The sequence below is a fragment of the Hylaeus anthracinus genome, unplaced genomic scaffold (assembly GCF_026225885.1).
Source record: "Hylaeus anthracinus isolate JK02 unplaced genomic scaffold, UHH_iyHylAnth1.0_haploid 11985, whole genome shotgun sequence".
Lineage (NCBI taxonomy): Eukaryota > Metazoa > Arthropoda > Insecta > Hymenoptera > Colletidae > Hylaeus > Hylaeus anthracinus.
Window position 1 is genome coordinate 3,634,409 of NW_026534333.1, and position 24,313 is coordinate 3,658,721.

General features: G+C 40.4%; 3 protein-coding genes across 5 annotated transcripts; 1 reads left to right on the forward strand and 2 right to left on the reverse strand.

The window, feature by feature from the left end:
• Window positions 1-352: 352 nt before the first annotated feature.
• LOC128887326 (sodium-independent sulfate anion transporter) lies at window positions 353-11,061 on the forward strand. 2 transcript variants are annotated; one of them, XM_054143110.1, is made up of 11 exons: window positions 353-1,094; window positions 7,412-7,593; window positions 7,899-8,152; window positions 8,222-8,423; window positions 8,507-8,727; window positions 8,814-8,985; window positions 9,072-9,239; window positions 9,340-9,501; window positions 9,576-9,716; window positions 9,813-9,958; window positions 10,041-11,061. In XM_054143110.1, exons 2-11 carry the CDS (start codon window positions 7,413-7,415, stop codon window positions 10,398-10,400), a joined length of 2,007 nt encoding a protein of 668 aa, XP_053999085.1. In that variant the 5' UTR covers window positions 353-1,094; window position 7,412; the 3' UTR covers window positions 10,401-11,061. The 2 variants fall into 2 exon arrangements, with proteins under 2 accessions (XP_053999085.1, XP_053999087.1); XM_054143112.1 differs by lacking the exon at window positions 353-1,094 and adding an exon at window positions 1,865-2,012.
• Window positions 11,025-20,632, reverse strand: LOC128887323 (microsomal triacylglycerol transfer protein). Of its 2 annotated transcripts, none has more exons than XM_054143098.1 (7): window positions 20,445-20,632; window positions 19,270-19,489; window positions 18,502-19,145; window positions 18,150-18,173; window positions 15,660-15,853; window positions 13,669-14,322; window positions 11,025-13,341 (listed from the first exon to the last, which is right to left on the reverse strand). In XM_054143098.1, the coding sequence occupies exons 3-7, from the start codon at window positions 18,566-18,568 to the stop codon at window positions 11,596-11,598; spliced, it is 2,685 nt and encodes an 894-aa protein (XP_053999073.1). In that variant the 5' UTR covers window positions 18,569-19,145; window positions 19,270-19,489; window positions 20,445-20,632; the 3' UTR covers window positions 11,025-11,595. The 2 variants fall into 2 exon arrangements, with proteins under 2 accessions (XP_053999073.1, XP_053999074.1); XM_054143099.1 differs by lacking the exon at window positions 20,445-20,632 and having other exon boundaries at window positions 18,502-18,913; window positions 19,120-19,145; window positions 19,270-19,411.
• A 310-nt stretch (window positions 20,633-20,942) lies between these two features.
• On the reverse strand, window positions 20,943-23,610 carry LOC128887327 (SET and MYND domain-containing protein 4-like). Its single transcript, XM_054143113.1, has 5 exons — window positions 22,133-23,610; window positions 21,783-22,063; window positions 21,532-21,690; window positions 21,320-21,463; window positions 20,943-21,248 (listed from the first exon to the last, which is right to left on the reverse strand). The coding sequence occupies exons 1-5, from the start codon at window positions 23,211-23,213 to the stop codon at window positions 21,027-21,029; spliced, it is 1,887 nt and encodes a 628-aa protein (XP_053999088.1). The 5' UTR covers window positions 23,214-23,610; the 3' UTR covers window positions 20,943-21,026.
• Window positions 23,611-24,313: the final 703 nt, after the last annotated feature.

Genomic DNA, 24,313 nt, shown 5'->3' on the forward strand with positions numbered 1-24,313 from the left:
TTTTCAGAGACAAAATGGTTCCAGAAGGAAGAGATACGTTTGATCGAAGCTGAGTCCGGCCGTAGTAGGAGCGTATTAGAAATATAGGTATTGGTGTAATTATATATTTGTATTATTAATTATTTTTTACTTTTTTATTTGTAAATGATTTAGAACAAATTCTCACTAATTTTTATATTCATACAAACAGTTGTCTCTTCCCTCGTTAAATTCTTCGAATAATATACAATTAAGCTATTCCCTACTTCTGTAATTCGATTGAAAATTTTAGGAGTATCACGGTCTGGCACGATTTGTTTATACTCCCTCCCATGTGTGCTGGAGCGGGGATCACCTTTGGATCGGTATACAAACATTAAGTCTTCCCTGTCGCACGACGACGATACGACGAACCACTCTGATAGAAAAATCCGGTGAATTTAGTTTTGCGAGCGGAACCACTGGCACCGCGGGGTTGAAGCTGGATTTTACGAGAAAACGGATAAAACCGGTACGAACGAGCCTAACGCGGAGTCCTTTATGCCTTCCATTGGATTGTTCTCCAGTGACGTTGTTGGCTTAAAGACAGCAAACGGAGAAGGGGAGAAGAAGTTACGGCACAAACTGTCGAAGAACCACGGCGCATTTAAATGGCCGATCGCGTATTGCCATGGATTCAGTCGTCAGGCTCACGAAACCGGATTGAACTTCGCGCTTGCGCTCGTACCCTTACAGTTTTGCTCGTCTTTTCGGTTTCTTCACATAAAAGTGTCACGGGACCGTATCGATAACGATCTATTCGTCGAAGCGCGCGTTTCCGCGTACGGCAGAAGCCTGATCAACGATAGCGAAGAAATTTTGTGTAACGATTACCCGTGCATATGAAAGACGTCGTTCCTCGGCTATGTCTATTTTGATTTAATCGCGGATAGGATGTGCCGCGGATGCAAGAACAAATAACTTCCGGTTTCCTGGTCGATTCTGGTCGCACGTCGCGGGACCAAAATTAGGACCAACTCTCTCACCCGTTTGCCTTCTGTTTGCCCAAACAACGGTCGAAAAACGTACAGACGACTTGAAGAACGTGCCTCGACCTGTGCAACGTAGGGTTTTAGGTGAGTTCGCGGTATGTTATTTTCTTAACTTTAACCGTCTTTAGCGGGAACTTTATTTTTCTTTCGTCGATGGAAGGATTTCGTATATCCTGTGCGAATTTAATCGGCGGTCGAGTCGGACGGCATGCGGTTGTACAACATTTCAGTTTTTGACATTGTCACGCTCAGTCGACGTTCGCGGATCTTCTATTTTCATCTAGCTAAAGATCGGGGTCTGAATATTGTTATTAAGTTAACGGAGCTCTTCGTTCCCGCGACGGTGATGCATTTTAGTTATCTATTTAATAAGAAAGTAAAAGGGAAACATAGTTTGTTTAACAAACTAAACGCTAAGTGGTGTAACTTGTAACGTGTAATTGTATATATTGCACACAATTATTGTCACTCAGTCCTTGAGGTGTTCAAATACATTGGCGTATTAAAATAACAAGCGACGTACGAAGACATTGACCATAATTCACTCTAATAGAAAACGCAAGTTATGCTATTCATAGAATCTTATTCTATGCGAATTAGTTCCTTAAGTTGTATTTCCGATTTCACACGTTCGTACCCGAGAAACAGTTATTAATTTCGTGGCCCGAACAAATTTAATTAAAATATTACGATTTCACGATTACGATATCACGATTTCCTCGGAAACGGTTAGATCGGCGAACAAAAATAATTCGTGTTACACGTTCCCGGAGAGCTGGTAGAACCTGCTGACGGATCACATGATGTCTAGAAAGACAAATATTGAATGTAACCGTATCGCGATCAATTCAGTTGAAATTATCTTTGCTGGATGTCACAATCCTTGATGATCAGTTTAACTCTTGCCGTAGACGAATGCTAGTCATCTTCTTTGGTGACAGTAAACAGCGCCCGAAACTCTACCAACATTGTGCTTATTTGACTAACATTAGACACTCCCTGGTAACCATACTTGAATTATCTCGTGAAAATTCTTGGCGTGTGATTAACAAGTTTACGCGTACCGATAAACGAGTTGGTTTCCGATGGTTGTACAAGCTGTAACGTTATTCCACGGATATTAAACAAGTCGATAAATATTGTTCTAAAACATTGGTGTCGCTCTAAACTTGGATGCACGGTCGCGAAACGAAAATATATTCTATTCATAAATTTCTCTGTGTAGCTTCGCGGCAAATCTAGATGTAAACAATGAATCGATTAAATGGATTACGGCAGTTCGAAAGAAGCACTGTCCTCGAGATAATTAGAGTTTGTAACTTTTTTTTTTTTGTTAATAGACGAATTCCGTTATAAATTAAAACTGATAACAGTGGCAATGAAATTCCAAAAGAAATTCCGGATGAAATTGAATCATCGCTACTGTAATCAGACGTACGTAGGATTCAAAAGTCCGCGGCACTGTCAATTTATCTAATTTTACGATCGATTGTCTCTACTCATAAATCTTAAATTATTGACTCGTATTAAGGGGAATGACTGTCACGTGGAAGCAATTAGTAACGTTTAATTATAAATCAATCGATCATTTTTATTTGTCGCGTTGCGATCGTAGTCGAATCAAAGTGGAAGCGTAACGTATAATTATAATCGTAATTGTAACGTAAAATAAATAGTTGCACTTGTAAGAAAGAAAAGTATTCTTTTCGAAAAGCATTCGCAAATCAGCGAGCTATTGGTTAACACGAGTCCAACTATGGAAAAAAAATCGTAGGAGAATTTACCAAAAGAAATATACAACCGATAATGGAAGAAATCTACGTAATTCCGTTTGCACATTTTTATCGCGATCATCGGAGCTGCCTTTAATCGCCTTTAACTAAGCATTTAAGTAAGTAAGACGCCGAAGCTCACGTGCCGCGACGGAATAACGCATATTAACTCCTATTGTTGAGCGCGTGGATGTCTCTATTACTCAAAGGACGCAATAGCGTTGCGATGAAATTTGCTGCTTATTTGCAATAGAAAGAACGCTACCGGTCGCGTTATTATCGATACCGTTCCGCGCGCGTTGCTTGTGTTGTAAATTACTTTTTGTGTTGTGCTCTTGTTAATTATATCACACACATCGCGTTCGCGGCGCCGATAAGAGGTACACGTGCAAAAGGCACCGTATTCAAATACAATTACAGCTGACAATGGAATTGCACGTGGTTTCAACAGACTGCAGATACAAACAGTTGTTCGTTGCGTATTGCTTAGCTTGAAGTAATTAGAGGACCACGTGCAACAGCGAAACATGGCTTATGGAGATATCGTATACTTTCTGAAATGACAATATGATTCTGTTATGATAATAGGAAGGATTGCGTGCGCGGGGAACGACGATCGAATGTCTGCTGTTTGAAGTACAAATATTCTTTTTGTAACGTTCGACGTCTGAAGTTCGGAAACGTCTGAATTGTAATTGGATGTCGAGAAGGGTGACTCCTTTTTTTTTTTTCTATAAAAAGAAAGGGAGCTAGTTTAGGTGGGGTCAATGAACACTTGTGCACAGTTTCAACAAAATTAACGTTTGACATAGTTCCATGTGACTTATATGGTCACTTGCTCGCGTCGTCCGATGACCCATTTCTGGATGATGTCGATTATCTGTCCGTGTTCGTGATTACGGTGACACCTTCCGATCCGATGCATTTGCCATTTGATCGCCATTCGTCTCCCGAATTTATTTTTTCCCCTTCTGATATCAGACGTGGCGACCCTCGAAGTCAAGCTTCTAACGATATATGTTAGAGAGCCTTCATCGATCTGTGGCCAAAAGCATAGATACGTGACCTTGAAATGACCCCGAGTTCACCACCCAGCGACCTTTCTCTTCGACCATTCAGTCGTCCTTCTCAAAGTTCTTTAACCTCTCAGAATAGTTTTTAGAAATTCAACGTTGTTTCCGAAACAGATCCATTCGAAGATAAAAATAGTACGTACACGTAGATTTTACCGAGGTTTTCTAGAGCAACACGATATTTAGTAGCAAAGGGAAGCTACGTGTCCACTTCAGTTGTAGATAAATAAAAATAGAACACTCTGTACGCATATATATATATATATATTTTTTTTTTTTTTGATTTATTAGAAACTAAAAACAGACACGATCGACAGATAACTTAGAAATTATATTTGCTTTTGAATGTTGCGATGCAAGCTTGAAAACATCGCGAAGTCATGTGGGATGGGATCGCTGCTGTTCTTTAATTAAAATCTCCTTCGCGGCTCATAGATACTGATAATATCCACGTAATTCTTGATTTGTTAAGGAGCCTACATAATCGTTCACGTCATCGGTGCCGGTTCTTGCTCAGCTAAGAAGCGAAGTACGAACCGAAGCCGGATTATCTGACATTTGGATTAACCGCGTCCTGATTAGAGAAGTTTCGTTGTATATCTATCGAAGATGTCCTAAAAACAATGGTATGTTACTTCGTAAACAAAAGAGAAACATACGACATCCTTCCAGAAATTACAAATAAAATTCAAAAGCTACTTCGATAGAAAATTAAGTTTCATCCCCCGATAGGTTGAATAAACACATCTTCTTCGACGAAGACAAAATTAAAGACACCTAACGCCGTCGATGAGGTCGACCTACTATTCCGCGGTTATTTCAATAAACATATTCACGAAACGATGGTACCATTAAAATAGAATTAAATCGCATAGTCGCGACGTATTCCGTCGATTCCCTTCAACTTTTTCTCCGTCGATTACCGAGGCTGAAAAGGCGAATTCCGTCAACCTACATTTGCGCAGGCGACCTGGAAGGATGTTTGATAACCTGTATCGCATAGTTTTCCATAATCGCAGCCTTTGAATGCATATTCACGGTTTCAAGGCAAATGGTGCAGCAGCTAGAACGGTGAACGCTTTAGTTTATGGCTACGAGCGAAGTATGAAGATTGAAGATTGGAAAAAAAAAAAAAAACAGTGCGTTGATAGGAATTAATTTACGATCGATTCCATTCGAAAAGGATACGCGCGCGGATTCACGGCCAAACCCCCGCAATAACGAACCGCGTGACCATCGAGTTGACTCAGAAGCACGTGAGTGCCGCAGACTGACCGGTTGCACCAGCGAACCATGTGACTCGCTCGGTAACGCGTCTTTTTCCCTCGTTTACGACTCGTTCATATGACTGAAAACTGTAACGTCATCGCGTGGGGGATTTCAAGATCGAGCGGATTAAAACTGGATCGTAAAACTTAACGCAACCCACAGCGAGAAACAATAATATTCTGATAGGACTGATACAGAGCTACCAATCTCTTCCAAGAGGCGCGACGATGTACAATTTTCGTTTTCTCTGCGTTTTTCGAAAGGTGAACGTTTCGAGAATCGAGAATTTCATTTCAAATGTCACTTTCGCGGAAGCTGAACTAGAGTTACAGGCTCGAACGTGTGAAACGCTGTACTGGTTATTTCACACATGTAACAACGCGTGCATTTAAGGAATGCAGCATAAACAACACAGGTGTCACGAGGCACATGTACGTACATACTGGGCGCGGCAGTTTTTACCCGATTTGTATCTCTCGTCACTTCTCAAATTTATCTACTTTATGATATCGCTATAGATACGTAATTTTGGAAAGTTAAACGAAGTATAACACGATTTTAGCTGATTACACTCCGATTCCGATTGCTGTGCTCCTCGACGAAGCGTAATGATAATCCTGTTTCACGTTATCTCTCCGTATGAATAGTTTTTTCTTTTTTTTACGACCATCACGCCCTTTCATCCCACACTCATTCCAAATAGTCTGAATCGATTACTAGCTTATGATGAAACTTCAGCGTGTATGACAACAGCAGTTTTGAAATTATAAAATGTTCACTATTAACGATTCTCCATCTTGTAACGCGAGAACTTCCCCCTTTAATTGCAAATATGCGATAGCATGTACGATAGAAAGGTGAACACCTATTCATTTGAAAAACTTCTTAGATGGTAATATTCCGTATCGCATAAATACTTTTCCCTTCCACTCTACCGAGAGTCGCATTATTGTTCCGCGTCGCTTTCGTCGATGCAAAAGATCGACTTTTCCTGATTGCTTGCCGGCTTCTATATACATTTACCTGCTTCTTTAAACAAAGGAAGTTCGAAGAACCGGTACAGCGACACCGCGGTTGATCTCGAATCCTTAAATAAAGAATAGAACGCCAGTGGGGATACCTAGCATCGAATTGCTGTGCGATAAAGCAAACGTTAATCCACCGTCATCCTTTTACCTTTATTATTACACAATATAATATAAAAACGAACAACATCTGAGGAATAACAACGAACGCACAGCGTTTGCAAAGCGTGTACAGCGTGTGCGCATACCCAAGGGGATTTCGATACAATTTTTTCACGTAAAATTTCTCGGCGACAATTATTATCATTTTTCACCGTCTTAATTTAGTCGAGAGTTTCTCAATAATATAGCTACACGTTTCCAGACGAGGGCAATTGCACTTTCGCCCCCATTTAGGTCTCTTAACTCCCGTTTCTTGTGAAATCTCAAGAATTTCCTCCATCCGATTCCTCTCATTAAAATACTCCGCGATGCAACAACCAAAGTACATAACGCGTACGGATAGAATTGTTACGTAACTTTTAACCGGATGTTCCTTTCTTTTGGTCAAATATTTGTGACAATTAAGCGATCAACGGGAACCTGAACAAACGAGCCATCAAACGCGTCGACATAGATCGTAATACAGCTGGCAAACACAATTTATCATTAACCAAGCAGTGCATTCGTGCGCGACGCCGTTGACGATTCTAAACTCGTGACACAGTTTAAAAGGGGATTCGTCGTTTCTTTTCGGTTCGCGACATTGTTTAGAGCGGTGTTTTCTAAATTAGGGCTGTTCGATCTTGCGTAGCAAAGGGGGCGTGATGTTTTTTGTAAGGGGGGAGGTTCGAACCTTCTCGACATCGTTAAACACTTTTTCTTTTTAAGAAAACTCGGGTTCGCTGTAGTTATAAGATCCATTTGTGTACGTGAGGCATCGTGGTCGCATTCCGATACATGTAAATCGCAATTTTACGAGGCACGATTCCCATCGAACTGGTTGACACAGACGACGAGGTTGAATCAGGGCAACGTATTATTCGATTGGAAAAACAAGCTGATTCTTTCACACGTGCGCGATGCACGCGCGTTTTATGGGTTTCTATTGGATCCTTTAATGGAAATCGATTAACAAAAATATACGCTTCTTCGAGGCTACGATTGGAAGCAGCGAGCCGAAGTATCGTAAATTCAATTCGATTCGGACTTCTACTTTCATACTTCCGTAAGAATTATTTATATCAATCGTATGTAATCTGTACATCGTTTTCTATTTTCAGGATGAGCAAACCGAACGGTAATGAAGATGATACAAACGAAGACAACAGAACCGGGGCATACGTGAATCACGCCTTAAGCGGATCTGGGGACAGCATACATCTTAGTAATTCGAACAGGTCTCAAGCTCTGCATGATTCGTATGAGAGTCACCAAGGAATACAGGGTTCTTCGGATTTCATATGTAAAGAATCACAGTAATCGATCAACTAATTAACTATATTGTACAAACTATATAAAAAATACTAATTATATACAACTGTTTCGCGTGACATTCAATTTCGTCGACGTAAATGCTGAACGATACGCAAAAGATTGTACTTTGATACTTGAGATGTTTCGATCGTAAATTCCGTAACGGGATGTTAAGTGATTTCTTAACTAACGATACGACAGTTCTTAATTGTCTTTGAGCGAGTATCGGCAATTGATCATTTAGTTTTATTAACCGAGTAAACACACGGCGCTAAATGAGTTTGTTTTTCACAGTGGTGGAGGATCCGGGGGACGACGTGATACCGCAGAAGGACAGCCTCCTAGATTCAGTAGTCCATTACACGAGGCGACGTTTGAGATCAGCGTGCACCAAGAAAACCATTTACAAGAGGCTCCCTATTTTACGTTGGTTGCCAAGATACAGCGGCCAGGATGCACTGGGCGATCTTGTTGCCGGTGTTACCGTAGGCCTCACCGTTATTCCACAATCATTAGCGTACTCCAACGTAGCAGGTCTACCACCGCAGGTTAGCCGGCTGTAACAATTCAAGTTACCATGGTTTAGAACAAAGATAAAGTGCCATTATATTTTTCAGTATGGATTATACGGTAGTTTCATAGGTTGTTTTATCTATATTATATTCGGATCCTGCAAAGATACGCCCTTGGGACCTACCGCCATTATCTCTTTACTCACCTATCAAACGGTATCGCATCTTGACGCACCTGTGCAACACGCGATACTTCTCTGTTTTCTGGCTGGAGTAATAGAATTACTTATGGGGATATTTGGTCTTGGTAAGGGTTTGAATTTTCTTCTTAAAATTCGAGCACGTTTAAAAATAATAATCTCGATTCGTTATCTTATGTTCGCATTTCAGGATTTTTAATTGATTTCGTATCGGGACCTGTTAGCTCGGGCTTTACATCAGCAGTAGCGTTAATAATTGTCACTTCGCAAATAAAAGATGTTCTCGGAATACCTGCCAAAGGATCACAGTTTCTCGAGATGTGGAAAAGTCTCGTCGGACAATTACATAAAACCTCGGCCTGGGACGCCGCGCTTGGCGCAACTTGTATAGCTCTTCTTTTACTTCTTAGAGTAAACAATCTATACTGTTTAAATAATTGCTAGTCCGTTACGATACGTTGATGTAACAAACCGAATATCGTTTTATTCTGTTGCAGCTTCTAGCATCGTACAGTATCGGCCCTAAAGACGAAGAATCGCAAACCTCGAAATATCGCGTTATAAATAAAATCATTTGGTTAATCGGTACATCGCGAAATGCGTTTTTGGTGATACTTTGCGGCCTTTTGGGATATAGTCTTAGCGAAAGATCTCCCTTCAAATTGGTTGGTAAGAACAAATAAAATAGGGTTAACAGTTTCAAAATTCTAATCGAAATAGAGAAATTACAATTGAAGCTAACACGTTCCGTGTAGGTTTTATACCAGGAGGTTTGCCAACTGTACAATTACCACCGTTTAGTTATACCAAAAATGATAATACAACGGTGACGTTTGTCGAGATGGTTTCAAATCTGGGAAGCGGTATTCTTGTTTTGCCGCTTATTTCGTTGATGGAGAACATAGCTATTTGCAAAGCTTTCTGTAAGCTTGTATTTCATTTTGTATACCTCGCATGCTTTAACGACGGATAATGTTATGTCTTATAATTTGAAATTATTTAGAAATATATTACTTATTCCAGCAACTGGAAAATCAGTTGATGCAACGCAAGAACTGATCGCGATTGGAATATCAAACATCGGTAATTCTCTGGTACAGGCTTTTCCCGGTACAGGATCTCTTAGTAGAAGTGCCGTAAACAATGCTTCTGGAGTTAGAACGCCGATGGGTGGTCTTTATACTGGTAATTGTTGTACTTCTCTATAATTACTTCTCTTATAAAAAATAAAAATTTGGCATATCTATCATTTGTTTCAGGTGCTCTAGTAATATTGGCCCTTCTTTTTCTCACTCCATACTTTAGTTACATACCGAGAGCCACGTTAGCAGCCATTATCATAGCTGCTGTGATATTCATGGTAGAAGTTAAGGTCGTAAAACCAATGTGGAGAACGAAAAGTAAATTTATAATTTGTAATAAAAAATTAAAAAGGAAGATTTTAACGATCACGAAGAAATTAAATGTTCTCTTTTCATTTTGTTATTTTCTCGCAGAATCGGATTTAATTCCTGGATTAGGAACATTCATTGCGTGCTTAGTGTTACAACTAGAGATTGGAATCCTATGCGGCATCGGAATAAATATTTTGTTCATTCTTTATCACGCGGCACGACCAAAAATATCCGTAGAAAAACTTACCGTACGTATATCTTTCTTTTTTATTTGTTGATTTATTGTTGATTGGTAATGTTCGATGTTTGCAGAACTTTTTATATTTGCAGACTCGTCATGGTATCGAATATCTCATGTTGACACCGGATAGGTGCTTAATTTTCCCATCGGTAGATTATGTACGAAATTTAGTAACAAAGTATAGCCGACGGGCTGGAAGCGTGACTACTCCAGTTGTAATCGACTGCTCGCATATTTACGGAGCAGATTTCACTGCAGCTACGGTAATCGAAACTTTGACGAGAGATTTTGCCATGAGGGGTCAACCGCTATTTTTCTACAATTTAAAACCTTCTGTTTACGCTGTTTTCGAGGGTGTCGCGTCACCATCGGATTTCGTTGTGTACTACTCCCAGGAGAAGCTGGACAATCTCTTGAAAGGCAAAGGGTACTTAAATCAACCTAAGTAGAGAATGCATTATTTATATGTTGATTTTCTTGTTACGAACTGAATTACCACGGTACCTTTTATTAGTGGTATAATTTCACCCCGTAGGCAGTTTTAAGCAACGCGTTTCTTAATTGCCTTTAATTCGCAAAGGTATAAAAGGGATACTTCTATATTCTTAATTTACCTTTTCATTGTTTTTCAACGAATTAGGTCCAGCTTCGTTGCATTTTATATTTAAAAATACATTACGATCAATGTAATGAATATTCATGTTAAGTGTATTATGTCATGTCACGCTTTCAATAAACAAATTTGTTATAGATCATCATCAACTATAGAAAACTGTCTATCAACAGTTTCTGTTTGTTGCTGATTCTTATCATGACCTACGTTCAACAAACAAAATCATGCGAGAATAATCGAATCCGTTATAGGTGTAAAATTTTTCGATAGATGTAATCCTAAGCATAATGCAATTCTACAAATTTGATTAATTTTACGTTGACCCTTATAGACTGTGATTTGTATAAAATAAAGTATTTAAATATTTGAAATATTTAAATAATTACGAATAGCGATGAAGATATTCTGTAAATACTTAACTCGTGATTCAGAAGTAAATAAAGAAAAAAACAAGAGCATCTTACGTTGGTAAGAATAAATTTTATAAAATACATCGAGATCGCATACATATTTTTATATACTTCTAGTTCGTTCAAGTTCATTACAAGTTCCTTCACCTCGGAACACATGCGAATTAAAGGGAACTTTAGACAAAATCTTCGATAACTATACTTTGACAGGAATTTATTTAAATGTTACTAACTTTGTAAACTCGTGTGTGTAAAAGTGTCAGGAATGTTCAGTTGGAAAGTCATTATACAAATGCACATAAAAAGAGACATGGGCAAAATGAAATCAGCTTAAAAAGAGCTAAAAAAGAAAATGTACTAATAATTGGAATGAGTTTGTGTGACTTTTTAAATAAACGGACCACTGCTCTCCGTCCACGAAGCCTCACAGGAACGCCTACGCATGAAATTCACACAGTATAAAAATACATCACTCCTATGTATACAACACACGTACAAGAAAAGGCACGCGATCCCAGTTTGAACAACGTCTCGTGTAACACGCAGAGGAAAGAAAACGATACTTTCAATAGAATTGTCTTTGTAAACTCCTGCAACAACATCTCACGCAGTCTTCAAAAGTTAACTGAACACCTTCGAACACATTTCGTTGTTCTTCCTGTTTAGAAGATAGGACCTGCCCGGATTGTGTAGCTTCATTCTTCTAGTCTTTCGGAGCCTGTGTCTACTGCCAGCTATTCGTTCGATTTTGTAAATCTGATACTTGACGACATCATTAGGTTGACTGAGCCTCATACACAAGGAAACTGGCCCGGAAAAATCTACGTCGGTTGCCAGCTCCAGTTTCGGTTCCATCGTCATTGAAAACTCCGCGATGCTCTGCACGAAATCGGTGCGTACCTTGGTGCCACCTTGGATCGCCACACCTGCTTTCAAATCTACCAAAGACTGAGCGTTTCTGGACCACAGACTAAGCAGGATTTGCCCTGCCAAATCAAAGCTCACCGCACCCTGAACGTCGGACTCTGCAACGATACCAGAGGCTAAAGGAATGTACTCGTTGTAGTTGTGAATGGAAGCCAGAGCCTGGAACGCTGGAGTCCGCGTGGAAGCGGTGCCAGACCATACGTGACCCATTAGCTCCCCTTGCCCGGAGAAGAAGATGAACGGCCTGATACCAACGCCCAGAAAATCGATCTCCATTCCTGCTGTGGCCAATTCGTCTTCCTGCGAGTCCTCTTCCTCGCCGGAACTCGAAACGAAGCTGCCGAGACCGCCAGCGAAGAGTCCTAGAGAGAACAGTGCTTCCTCGTGATCGTCGACCTCCAGGACCACGTTCACTATCCCTCGTTTCAACAATCCAGAGTTGATTTCCTGCACCGTCACCAGAGATCCGTTGCTGGCTGCCGATTTTAGGAAGCTTCTCGTAAAAGCAGTACTCAAACCGCGCTGCGAGAACACGTTGTAATTGACCACATTCGTCCCAGCCCTCGTCAGGATCTCGTCCAAGTAAGCTGCTAACTTGGAGTCCTTTTCGGAGAGCTGTTCCAAACGTTGGCTCAAGTATTTTCGAATTTCGTAGGCAGGATCGTTGCCGGTTAAGTATTTCACCAGGCCTTCGACGTCCTCTTTGGAAGGTTTGGACTCGAGGATGATGTCCAACGCCAATGTTCGGGCACTGCTGTCCCTTTTAGGCCCACCGATTTGGTAGAAGACTCGCTTGGCGATAATTAGCACCTCGGGGGTTATCGAGTCCTTGGGGATCGTGGATAGCGCCCGCCAAGCTTCCACGCTGATCGCCTTATTCTCGCTGGTCGCGAATCTCAGTAGGGTAGGTATCGCAGCTTTGCTTCTCAGGTTTCTGAAAGCTCTGAGGAACTTTAGTTTGCACTCCTCCCCTGTGCAGCTATCCAGGCCGATTTCCAAGCTGACTCTCGCTTTCTCGACGGCTGTCGCCGATTCCAAGTGGCGCGACATCGCTGCCGCGGTCAAGGCCAACGTTTCAGAGACTTTATTGTTCTGGATTGTTTCCTCGGACCGCTTCAGAATATCTTTCACGATGTCCGCGTTGGGAGTCGGCGACAGAGACAAAGCCCAAAGGTATCTCTCGGTGTCTTCGCCTACCTCGTCCTGTCTGAGGACCTTCATGGCCACTTGATGGCCTGCCAACGTTGACACGGAACCAACAACGTCCAACAGCTGCGTTTTTAATTGACGATACCGCGGGCTTTTCAATATCTTGAGGAGCTCGTCTGGCGTCGCAGATTTGACTAGAGGTGCCAACTTCAGGAACGCTGACGCCGATTTTCCCGTGCCTATCGCGTTATTCTCCAATGCGCTGCGGTACTCCTCGATCGTTTGCTCGATCTGAAAGTAAATTACAAATTAGACGTAGCATTTCATGCTTGTTAACTCGGTTTCGTGAGTTTTGTTGAAAGAACTAGGCCTCTCGTCGAGGTCGTTTACTCGAAGCCCCGTTCATCTGTAATCTTATTCGTCGTAAAGACATTTACTCTTGGCTTTTTCTTACCGGTGAAGCCATAAAATAAACAACGCCAATCGCACACGTTTTCCAACGGGCAGATAGAATGACGCGGGTGATTTACAAAGGTAATATGGCCTTGAACGTCCAATTAAGTTCGATCTGGCTATAAACATCCTCGGAATATATCGACAAACTGGTTTCACACTAACCGTTTGACACACGCCGTTAGGACAAGTGGACTGCTCCAATTGAAGTTCCATGTTCGTTTCCTGGTATCTGGGTTGCAACGCTGCGATAGCTTCTTTCAAGGTGTTCGCCTGCACGGTTTCCACGGTCAAAGTGCCAGGGACCAACTCGAGCGTCCTTTTCGATATAACAATGGTGCCAATTTCCGGTCTAGCGGTCAGCGTCATTTCATGCCTCTCCTCGTCGCGAACCATACTTGGCAAAAGGTTCTGCGTGAGCTCGTAAGTGGAATTGCGTGTACTCGCGAGTTTCACACCGAAGAGAGGATTAGGATGGCGTTTTCTCGGTGGCAGAGCGCTCTGCTCGCAGACTGTCTTTCGTTTCCCTACCGTCTTGGGACCCAAGGAGTGGTAGATCACGTTGCAGAGACCAGAGGCGTCTCGTTCTTCAACGTCGTCGTCGAACACTCTGTACTGGAAGAGGCTAGCCAGGCCGCGCTTCAGATTCGCCGAGGAGACGCTCTCCGATGGATCCATGTACACAGATTTAATCTCCCCGTTCTTCCAGACCACCAACAATGGCTTCCTGGCGATCACGCTCACCTGAGACGAATGCTCGACGAAACCCTCTGGTTCGGGGGCTCTTCGAGACTTGATCCATAACTGCGGCGATACCAGCTGCGAAAAAATCGTTCTTGTTAGCAACAAGTTTTCGATATAGTATTTGGGTTATTATTCTCTAATATCAAAGTGTTGGATATCTTTAGTGTAACAACTTTGTATAATAAGTTATTCATGTGCTAATAGAAGAGCAAACATTGAATCATTGAACCATCTGATCGATTCAAGAAGATAGTACAAATTTAGAAAAGTATCCGGTCTTGGAAAACTATACAATCTTATTGTTAAAAGCAAACTTTCCGAACGTAAAATGTGTAATTCGTGTCGAATATCTGATTCGATGACGGTTGACGAGTTTCAGTTTACGCGTCTTTCAAGGAAAGGTTATCAGCTTTGCACCGGACATGCAAACACTTTTAACACTTATCGTCGCTTCTTCGATAAACGTACCATTTATATGAACGAAATTAAGTATCCATTTAGCGTTTAAGGTAAACCGTACTTGAATTAACACGGCTAACGGTGCTTCCGATATAAAGTTATATCAAGTAATCTTTACTTGTTCCATTTGGTTAAAATATGCAGAGAATACATTTACAAGAAACGAGAAATTATGTAAATGCACTAAACGTACGAATAAGTAATACAAAACATTCAATTAGAAGATTACATGGGAATGTAATTTTCAAACGAATGGAAAATTATGATGATTACTCTTTGCAAGAATTTATCATTCGAGAGACAATCAGAATCATACATGCTGACAATAAAAAAGAAAACATAATAAAGGATATCAGTAGCGGCACTTGTTCGAGCAATGAAAGGCCTCTACTTATGTATGAATTTTCTGATTTGAGATAATCTTCACAATACCCTCAGAAAAATATCTCTTTGAGCAAAACAATAATTATAGAACCGTGGACGATACTCGACGCAGGCATTGTCATACGTACGATGGATTAAAATCAAGGCAACTATAACGAACCCTGGGAAACTGAGAAAACCAAGGTTAAAAACAATATCGTCTCCAACGATCATCCGACAAAGAAAATTAAACCGAAATCATCGAACTATCTCAACTACCATAAAGGAAGTTTCATCATTCTCTCGCACCGCGGGTACGGCTGCACAAATACCATTTCTATCGATTAAAGCAACAGCCATATTTTAATTATCCCCCAGTGCCTCGATTATATTCCAGACGGCCGAGTGACACCGCGTCGGTGCTTCACCATCGTCGAGTAACGGGCCCAGTCATTCTATTCATGGATGTACGCAAGAACTTCCTTTCGATCGCGGCTAATCTACCATAAACATTCGAGCGGTAACGCGACGATTGCTCGCGGCTGAAAGAAAACTAATATTCTTTCTCGACGAGACGAGAAACCTTGTACCTCGATACTGAGCAAAAAGGTGTCGCGGTCGGTGGGCATATGCCAAACGGCGGTCACGTCCAGGCCGCCGGTCATTCGGAAGCCAACGTCCCCGCTGGATTTCGACGGAGCAGCCTCGTTGAAGAGCAAGGTCGTCGTCAGCTTGTACTCGAGGCCACTTCCCACGTTCCAGCCTCTGGTGGCCCCTGCCACGGCTGCAACAATCATCCACAGCATCCAGTACGCGAACATAATCGTCCAAGAGTCGGTAAACCGAACGGAATCGATCGCCTTTGTCGCGTCTTCGCTCGACGAAACCGCTCGCCCAACGATCGGCCAGCCGAAAAAAGTATTTCGGAATGTGACCCGGCGAGAGTCACGCGTCGACTGAAAAACATTGTTACTCCGGAACCTCTCGTCTAAACCGATGAGACGCACAGGATACACGGACTGTGCGCGTGTGAGCGTCCCATGCGGGTTGATATGTGTGTAGCGCTACGTCTACCACGTACGCGTGGGCGGGCAGAGATGCTACAGTCCGCAGTGATTGGGTTACGAAGCACTCTGTTTTGGCTATCTCGATAGTATAGCTGTTTAATGTCGAACGTTATCTTCTTCTTTTTTTTTTTTTTTTTTTTAAATAAAGAAAAAGTAACAATTTCTCTGGCTGGCCGGTATTTAAAAAACTGAGAAGAAACGATTTCTTCTTTTCGCGGACTTCCAAGAAGATGGACATTTCGACGTTGAGAATTTGAACGATGCATAAGAAGAAACATATAAAATTAGATGACTTCCTCGTTCGACTCTGTGTAATTACTCAATCAATACGTCGCATTTCGAAACCGGTTAGCCAAGCGTGATGAAGACTGAAGTAATTTGCAATAAATAAACTGCTCGTTAAACTGGTTCTTCGCCCAGTGTACTATAAATACAGCTACAATTACCGAAACGAACCACAAAAATACTCAGAAGATTGAAAGATAAAATTTTAGCTTAGGTCGTCCTGATCGCGGTAATTGTCGAGCAGCGCGTGCGTCTGCATTGTCTAGTTTACGTTAATAATCAAATGCAAATTGAATTATGACGGTAGACGCGAAAACGACTTTCGCGGCGTGAAGTTAACACGCGGGTGTACGTTGAAATCAGTTCGCAATTACTTGCCTCGCCTTGGCTTTGCTTTTTAAGCCGTGAAACGATGACTGACTCGACAAGAAATAAACTCTAGGATAGAATCGTGGATTCTTGCGAATACTTGTGTCAGCAAGTGAACGTGTACACACACGTGTGCGTTTGCTATGCAACGTGCACGCGACGGGTGAATGTATTCGTACGGTTATATGTACAGGGTGGCTTCGAAATGCGATGGAGACGAAAGTCAATTGAACAATGAGATCTTAAAATAAATAACGATCGGTTCGAGGATGGAAAGAAAGTATACGAGAATAAGATTCGTAGATGTCGAGCTTTACCATTCGTTTGAGATGTTCAAATATTATATTATATTAATATGGAATTGATATTTTGGAACCACCTTGTACGTCAGAGTCTGGATCACTGTTCTAAAACCGACAACGAGATGTACGCGGTCGCAATCCCTTTTGCGTGTACATACGTACGCACGTATTCACGCACACCTACACAATCTAACGACACCGTTAATTCACGGAGTCCCTGCTACACGACACAGACACAGAAATGGTACCGCTTCTGTTTCAATTAAACGTAACTTATCGCCAAACCAATGAGTAGGTATTTACAAAATTGTTCGTTCGTGATAAGAAGTAGAAAAAAGTAGTTTTAGAGAGTCCAGTCTTAGACTTTATTACATAAAATAATTTTAACGAGCTCCGAATTATACTAAATTATTGTATACTGATAATAGGGACATTGGAAAGTGGAACATATGTGTCAATATTATCTACAATAATTAATTTTAGTGTTCCGGTACTAAATATAAATAACAAATTAAACGGTTATTACGAGTGGACAGTGCGGTTTATACGTATCGGTGATTAGTATGTTATCCTTACGCGTTTTTCTTGGTTTAACGGTATAGGTAAACCGTAATATAAGGTTTTCTTTAGAAAATTCATCTTGCGATGTTTATTTTATTCAACAATGTCTACGGAATGTTTAATCACGAGGTTCTACATTCCTGTTGCTTGTTTTGAGATGTAAATGATTACATCCTTCCAACCCAAGTATTCCGCCTGCGAATAACAGTGATTTTAGGTTGAATTCTCAGTTTCCAGTGAGAATACCAACGCTGAATGGAATGAAGTCGTATTATAAATACCTAGGGTCTGCAGGTAGCCTAGGATCGAGTATCTAGTCAAACAGGCTTGGAGTCTTTCCTATTTTATTAGATCCAAAATTGTGTAGTGTCTTGTTTATACTATAAACAAGCGTTCTACTTGTTTTTAATCGAAACTTTTAATTCGAAGTTTCTATTCAGAAAATATCTTGCGTCATCGTAATTTCTTACGAATTTAAATAAAATAAAATATTTACCTGGTGCCATTTGACAGTAGGAACCTGCAAAAAGAAAATTAAATCTCAATTAAAAACGGCTCTCAACGATTCAAAAATGGAAAAAGTAATTGTTTTCTTTCGAAGATTGCGAGTACAAGCGACTATGTATGGGGACAATTGTTTCATCAGTTTACGAGACGTCGAATAGAATCGTGTCGTAAATAACGAAAACGTAAATAAACACCTCGTGTACCGCTGCAAAATGAATTTGATGAATGAGTTTGGTGGCGGATTTGAACGTAGCGGGGATGAGCATTGCGCAGGATAGGCCAGAGGGCTCGATGAGGCTAGGAAGAGAAAGCAGGGGGGCCAACACAGCCTGGTAACTCACCGAAGAGTGCCAGAAGGTAGACGAGGGAGACGGTGAGCGCCGTGACCGGCTTTTCTGGACAGGCCATCTTTTGCTCGTTCCTCTCGGACGACCTTCCTCGTGCCTACTACCCCGGGACTCTTCGTGTTCTACGTCGCTCCGTGCCGTCTTCTTCTCCTTCTGCGAGTAAATACGAGTAATTAGTCGGGGCAGGCCTACGTTATCAGGTCCCGCAACCATCTCTGCCTTCTTCCACTCCTCCTTGGTGCTTCTCCCTCCAACACTCGTGATACTACCAGTAGTGATGGGATTAAGCGCCCTACAAGTAGCTTTCAATTCTGATCGACTAGCATTCCTTCGTACTTGGTGGAAAAGGTTGGAGTCAGTTGCGTCCAGCGCTGGAAGTTTCGTTGTCGACGTTCCAAGAATCTCCCTTTAGTACGTATATGTATAGTAGAACACCACGGGAGTTTTAGCGGGTAGGGTAGGTAGGTCCTTTACCGCCTTGTAAGCGGTGCGGGAAATCCCACGCAATCCCCAGCCTTCTTTGAACCTTCTCCTTCTTTGAAAGGTCCGAGGTTGTTTTACCAAGATCTCGTGGGATTCCCCGTATCTACTATGGAGTGGTGCAGTACTTACCCGCTAAAACTCCCTATCCCTGTAAGCTGAAAAAAAGTATACAAAAGTGAAGATCAGTTCAGTTTGTTTACTTAACATAGTTTGCTACTGATCGCGAGGTATTGATATTACACTTGATCCCATCGCTAACCATGAGGACGATGTACCTACCCCCACTGTCCAGACTGGTCCTTGGAGGGGCCGGAGAAGGATCGTCGCGTGGGGACGACGGTGTCTGGTTTTCTGTCGTTATACGTTCCGAAACGAGATGTGCTTTCCACGGTGTCTGATTCTGTCGTTCTTTGCGGTCGTCTCCTCGATGATGGAAGAGGTGTGGTGAATTGTTCCCGATTGGAGTGTTATTCCAAGTGACACCTTCGCGGATAACACCCTGAAAGTGACCCGATGTTTTATATGGATACTAACATAGTATTATACTCGATATAGTATGTCTAAGTTTCTTTTGCCGCTTCACGGACTAATTCCTATTTCAAAGTGAAAAGGAAAAAGTGCCCCAGTTATTTGAGTTTCGTGCTTGTTTCAGTGGGTTTTAAATAAATTGCGGCATACTAACTAAAGCATGCTATCGCACCTCCCCTTACAAATTCTTTATTGCGAACCCGAAGAATTTACTGTTTTCTTCGTCAAGAGGAACAAATACGTACATTTCAGATACAATGTGCCTGTGTAATTTTTTGTTTTAAAAACTTGTTCTTTATCTCTACCATTATTACTGTTACGATACCATTGTACAGTTTTAGTATAAGTAGGTCCCACGATTAAGTCCCGTACCGCTAGTTTGTTCGAAAAATTATATAAACGGCGATAAGCAACGTTTAGCGTTTACAAATATAGCGATTCCTATAAGTAAACATATTATAGTAGACATATTAACAAAGTATACATCTTCGAAATACTATCGCATTCGTAAGGTATTCAGTTTTCTACAAAATATTCTAGAAGCCTTGAAATTATAGTTGTCCGCAAAGTTCAGGAGCGGTCAAAGCACTTGCGTTTTACGTTGATTGCGCAGAATTGCTATAGCAAACACTCGAAATTCTTTGGACCCTCGTGGAACAAGTTTAGCCTCTTGTCGTTGACGCGACAATTCGTAGTAGAAAACAAACGTAAAGAGTACATTTATCGACGACCTTGTAGGGGTACAAGGTTCGGCGGCACAGCTGTGTCAATGATCAACGTGATTCACGTTCATTTATTTTTAGATTTCTTATAAATTGCGATCTTCGGGTTTTCAAGATTTAAAACTCTTACTGTTTACAATTTGTAAATATGTTTATATATATATAAAATACTGTATTTACAAAATAAAAACCGCAATGACTTACCTTCCAAAGTTAAAATCGGAAATTCATTCTTACGCACTTGCAAACTGTACGATACCACGAATCACTTGTAAAACATCAAATGCGTCAAACGTGAAATATATTCCTTGATATTGCACGTGGAATCCAATTTCTAAACGGAGTTCAAATCAGACACGCAGTACGCATTGTTCACGGAAGACAAGATATACACTGATCGCTGTCCAGGAATCTCCGCTGTTCCCTTGTCCGCTAACTCAGACAAATAAAGCGCGTCAAGGAAATTTGCGAGACGCAATGCGTTCTTATCGTTAGATACAACCTTTGTCCAGAGGTGACTTCATTGATTTTCCTACCGATTGACCTTCTATAGATTACATTCTTCTCTTGACAAATGTTTGGCAACCTTATCTAAAACCTACGGTATGTTGTATGCAATAATATTTTATGTATAACTATAATATAAGATTTCCCCAAAGTCGGTAAACACACAAAATGCGGATAAACATAGAACAACTAATATAAAAATATAAAAGGATACGTTTATTTAGTTATAAAATGAGCAACATATAATTACACGAAACACGTTTTTAATCATTTAAAAAATTAGTCCTTTTCAAAGAGAAGACACCATTTTAAAGCTTCAACCATAATACACATTTCTCTGCTGGGTCTTGGTGCCTGATAGTGTAAAATTTTGATCATTTTTATTGCATCATCTAAGACATTCAATTCATTCAAAACATCATCTTTAGAATCAGAAGCCATGAGAAGTCGCCATCTTTCTTCAACTTTAGCGAATTCACGTTTCACTGCCTCGTTCAAATTCTATGGTCAAATATAGCAAAAATATGTATGCTGTTACGTTTGGATATGTATTTAGGTATTAAATAACTTACAGTGCTCGGTTTCATATCGTCGAATAATGGCCAATCTTCTCGGCATGGCAAGCAATTGCACGTAAACAGGTAGTTCTCCAAGAGACATTCCTGTCTCTCAGTTTTTGGAATATCCGCATAGAACTGATCGTAACAATCGAATATCTTAAAGAAAATAAATTTTGTCGTTAACATTATGTTAATGTAACTTCTACGAATATTCGTTCGCGTACCTGTTCATCTTTCTCAATGGGGCATATGGCATACATAATCATGTGTCCAGACCTCAATTGTTTGAATACATTTGGATTACAGGAGTGATTAATCAAACTATAGAACGAAATAATTGCAGAACCATGTGAAAATGGTTCCACTTCGCGGTATCCTGTGATCTGTTAACGAATATAATTGTTAAATATGCAAAGCAACGAGACGAAATAATTATTAATATCTTTGTATAATTACATCTTTTGCGATTACATACGTCGTGAGCATTACAGGAAAGCATCAACTGGTGCTTCAATATAAGACCGCCGATGAATGTCACGTCGGTATTTTGTACTAATGTGGACATATCTTTCTTCAATGGACTTCCAAATAAGTTAGAATGCGTCGCCAAATAGTATAAAATGAAACTAGTACCAAGACATCTGCTAAACATATAGTCGGTCGAATATTTTTCGCTATTTGTCTCGAGACTATATAAACTTCTGTATTTATCATTCTCAAAAGTACCCTTCTTAGAGAAACCCTTTGTACGAGGATCTGAAAGAATATACAATTAAAATGACTCGTTTTCTATGTATATATAACTATACATACATAGTTAATTACCATTACAAGTGTCAACTTCTCTCAATTCTTGTCTTAATTCTCGTATACTCGGACTTTCTTTTACAGCCTGTACAGCGATTCTTACGCTAAATAATTCCGTTGTACTAAAATCCAGCTTAAACATAAAAGGAATTACAGAGCATTCCATGTCATGATATTTCTCCCAATCCAAAGTCTTACATTCTTCTGAGCAATACATACTGTAAGGACAGTAGTTACAAGGTATATTGGACCAACATGGTATTAAACAGTAGGAACAATGTGTGTACATATTATCAAGACTATAGAGTGTAGAGTATGCTTTTTCTATGGCAATTACTTCACCAGGATCTATTTTGCGTGTAGCCACAAGATGTCTACCATATTGTTTGTTGTACTTTATACTTATTGCATCCGAAGCACAAGGTATTTCAGTGTTGGGAGTCTTTATTTCAGGAAATGTATATTTTGTCTTATGTTTCGCATCTGTTTGTCTTTTAGAGCTACACAATTTTGGCATTTTGTCTTTAGAAATAAGCGTCTCCTTTAATTTCTTACAGTAATCGCAATTTAAAGGCATTTTATCTAACCATTGCTGTGCTTCTTTGATACCATTGTCTGCATTAGGATGCTCTAAAGCCTCCAAACACTCGATTTTTCTTATGTAAATCTTAGCTTTCAAATAATCTGGGTAATTTAATGCCAATGCTCTATCTATGTCGCGAATGCATTCTTCGTATTTCTTTAATTTAAACAAGGCAGCAGATCTGTTGGCATATGCCAAAGTCAGTTGTTCGGATGGATAAGGAGCGTAAGCTATACTTTTGGTGTAAAGTTCCAAAGCTTGTTCGTAAGATGTATTTGTCAATGATTTGGAAACAAATATGTTGTTACCTAATGTCCTTAATTTCTCAGATTCATTTGCGTTTTTTGTAGCAGGACACACGTTAGGAAGTACATTGTATCTTAACATAAGATCAAGAGTAAATTTTACACGTTCTTCATCTGTATGTAGTCTTTGGAATTCGATAAAGTGATCTTCATCCGTCAATGCAGAAGCCATCCTTTTTTGTAATGAATAATATGCTTTCTGGATTTCCATCTTCTATTATTTATAAGTTTCAAATTACGTATAATCGATACCATTCACGTAATGCAGTACCTTCTAAGCCTCAACGGTTTTGTATGTTCTTTTGTTTATTTCTGTGACCTAAGTCTTATTCAAACGGAATCGTAAAGATTGCGTTTGAATTTAGTAGTGTTTTTCCGAGCATGTAGAAAACTTGATAACCACGTGCAAGAATATGTAGTGCACTTTGTTACATATGTTCCTTGTAGGGGGATCCACCGATATTCAAGCTCGCATAATTATTTTTGCCGATTATGTTTGTACAATTCAAATATGGGAAGGAGGTTTAAACTGTAGTGTATTCTAAAAAACATTAACTCTTGTACTCCACGTGACAGTCACCAGGTTCGGCACCACCACGGACATAGAAATATAGGGACTGCGCATAGTTGAAACCGGAGTGAAGGCATATCCGCCATATTACGTTGCCATTGCGAATCATGGGACTGCTAGACATTTGTATAGAGTGTATAGTCTATGGCTAAACCCCTCCACACAACCTCTAATATCTCCTAACATCTCCTAGCAACTCCTGCCATATCCTGCTATCTTCTGCGTCTTCTGACATCTTCTGAAATCTCCTAATATTTCCTAACAACTCCTAACACTACCTTACATTTCCCTTTAATTTCCCTTCCATTCCTGGCACATTTCTCATTAATTTTCCACCATTTCGTGCCACATTTTCCTTTAATTTCTCTACTTTCCCTGGCCAACTTCTCGCTCATGGAACCTGACACAAAAGGTAAGTTTCAAGCTAAAATTCAAAGTTATGCCACCTCTTCAAGTATCATGTTCTCCGGATACAAAAGGTAAGTTTCAAGCAAGAATTAAAAATTATGTTACCTCCGCGTTCATCAAGTTATCTTAATACAAAAGAAGGTAAGTTTCGAGCTATAAATGAAAGTTATGCCGCCTCTTCGAATATTATGTTCTCCTGATACCAGGAGTAAAAATCCGATATTTCCCATCACAATTTTGAGAGGAGCGATTTGCAACATTGTTGACTTTGCAACATTGTTGAATTTTGGAGAGGAGCGATTTGCAACATTGTTGACTTTGCAACATTGTTG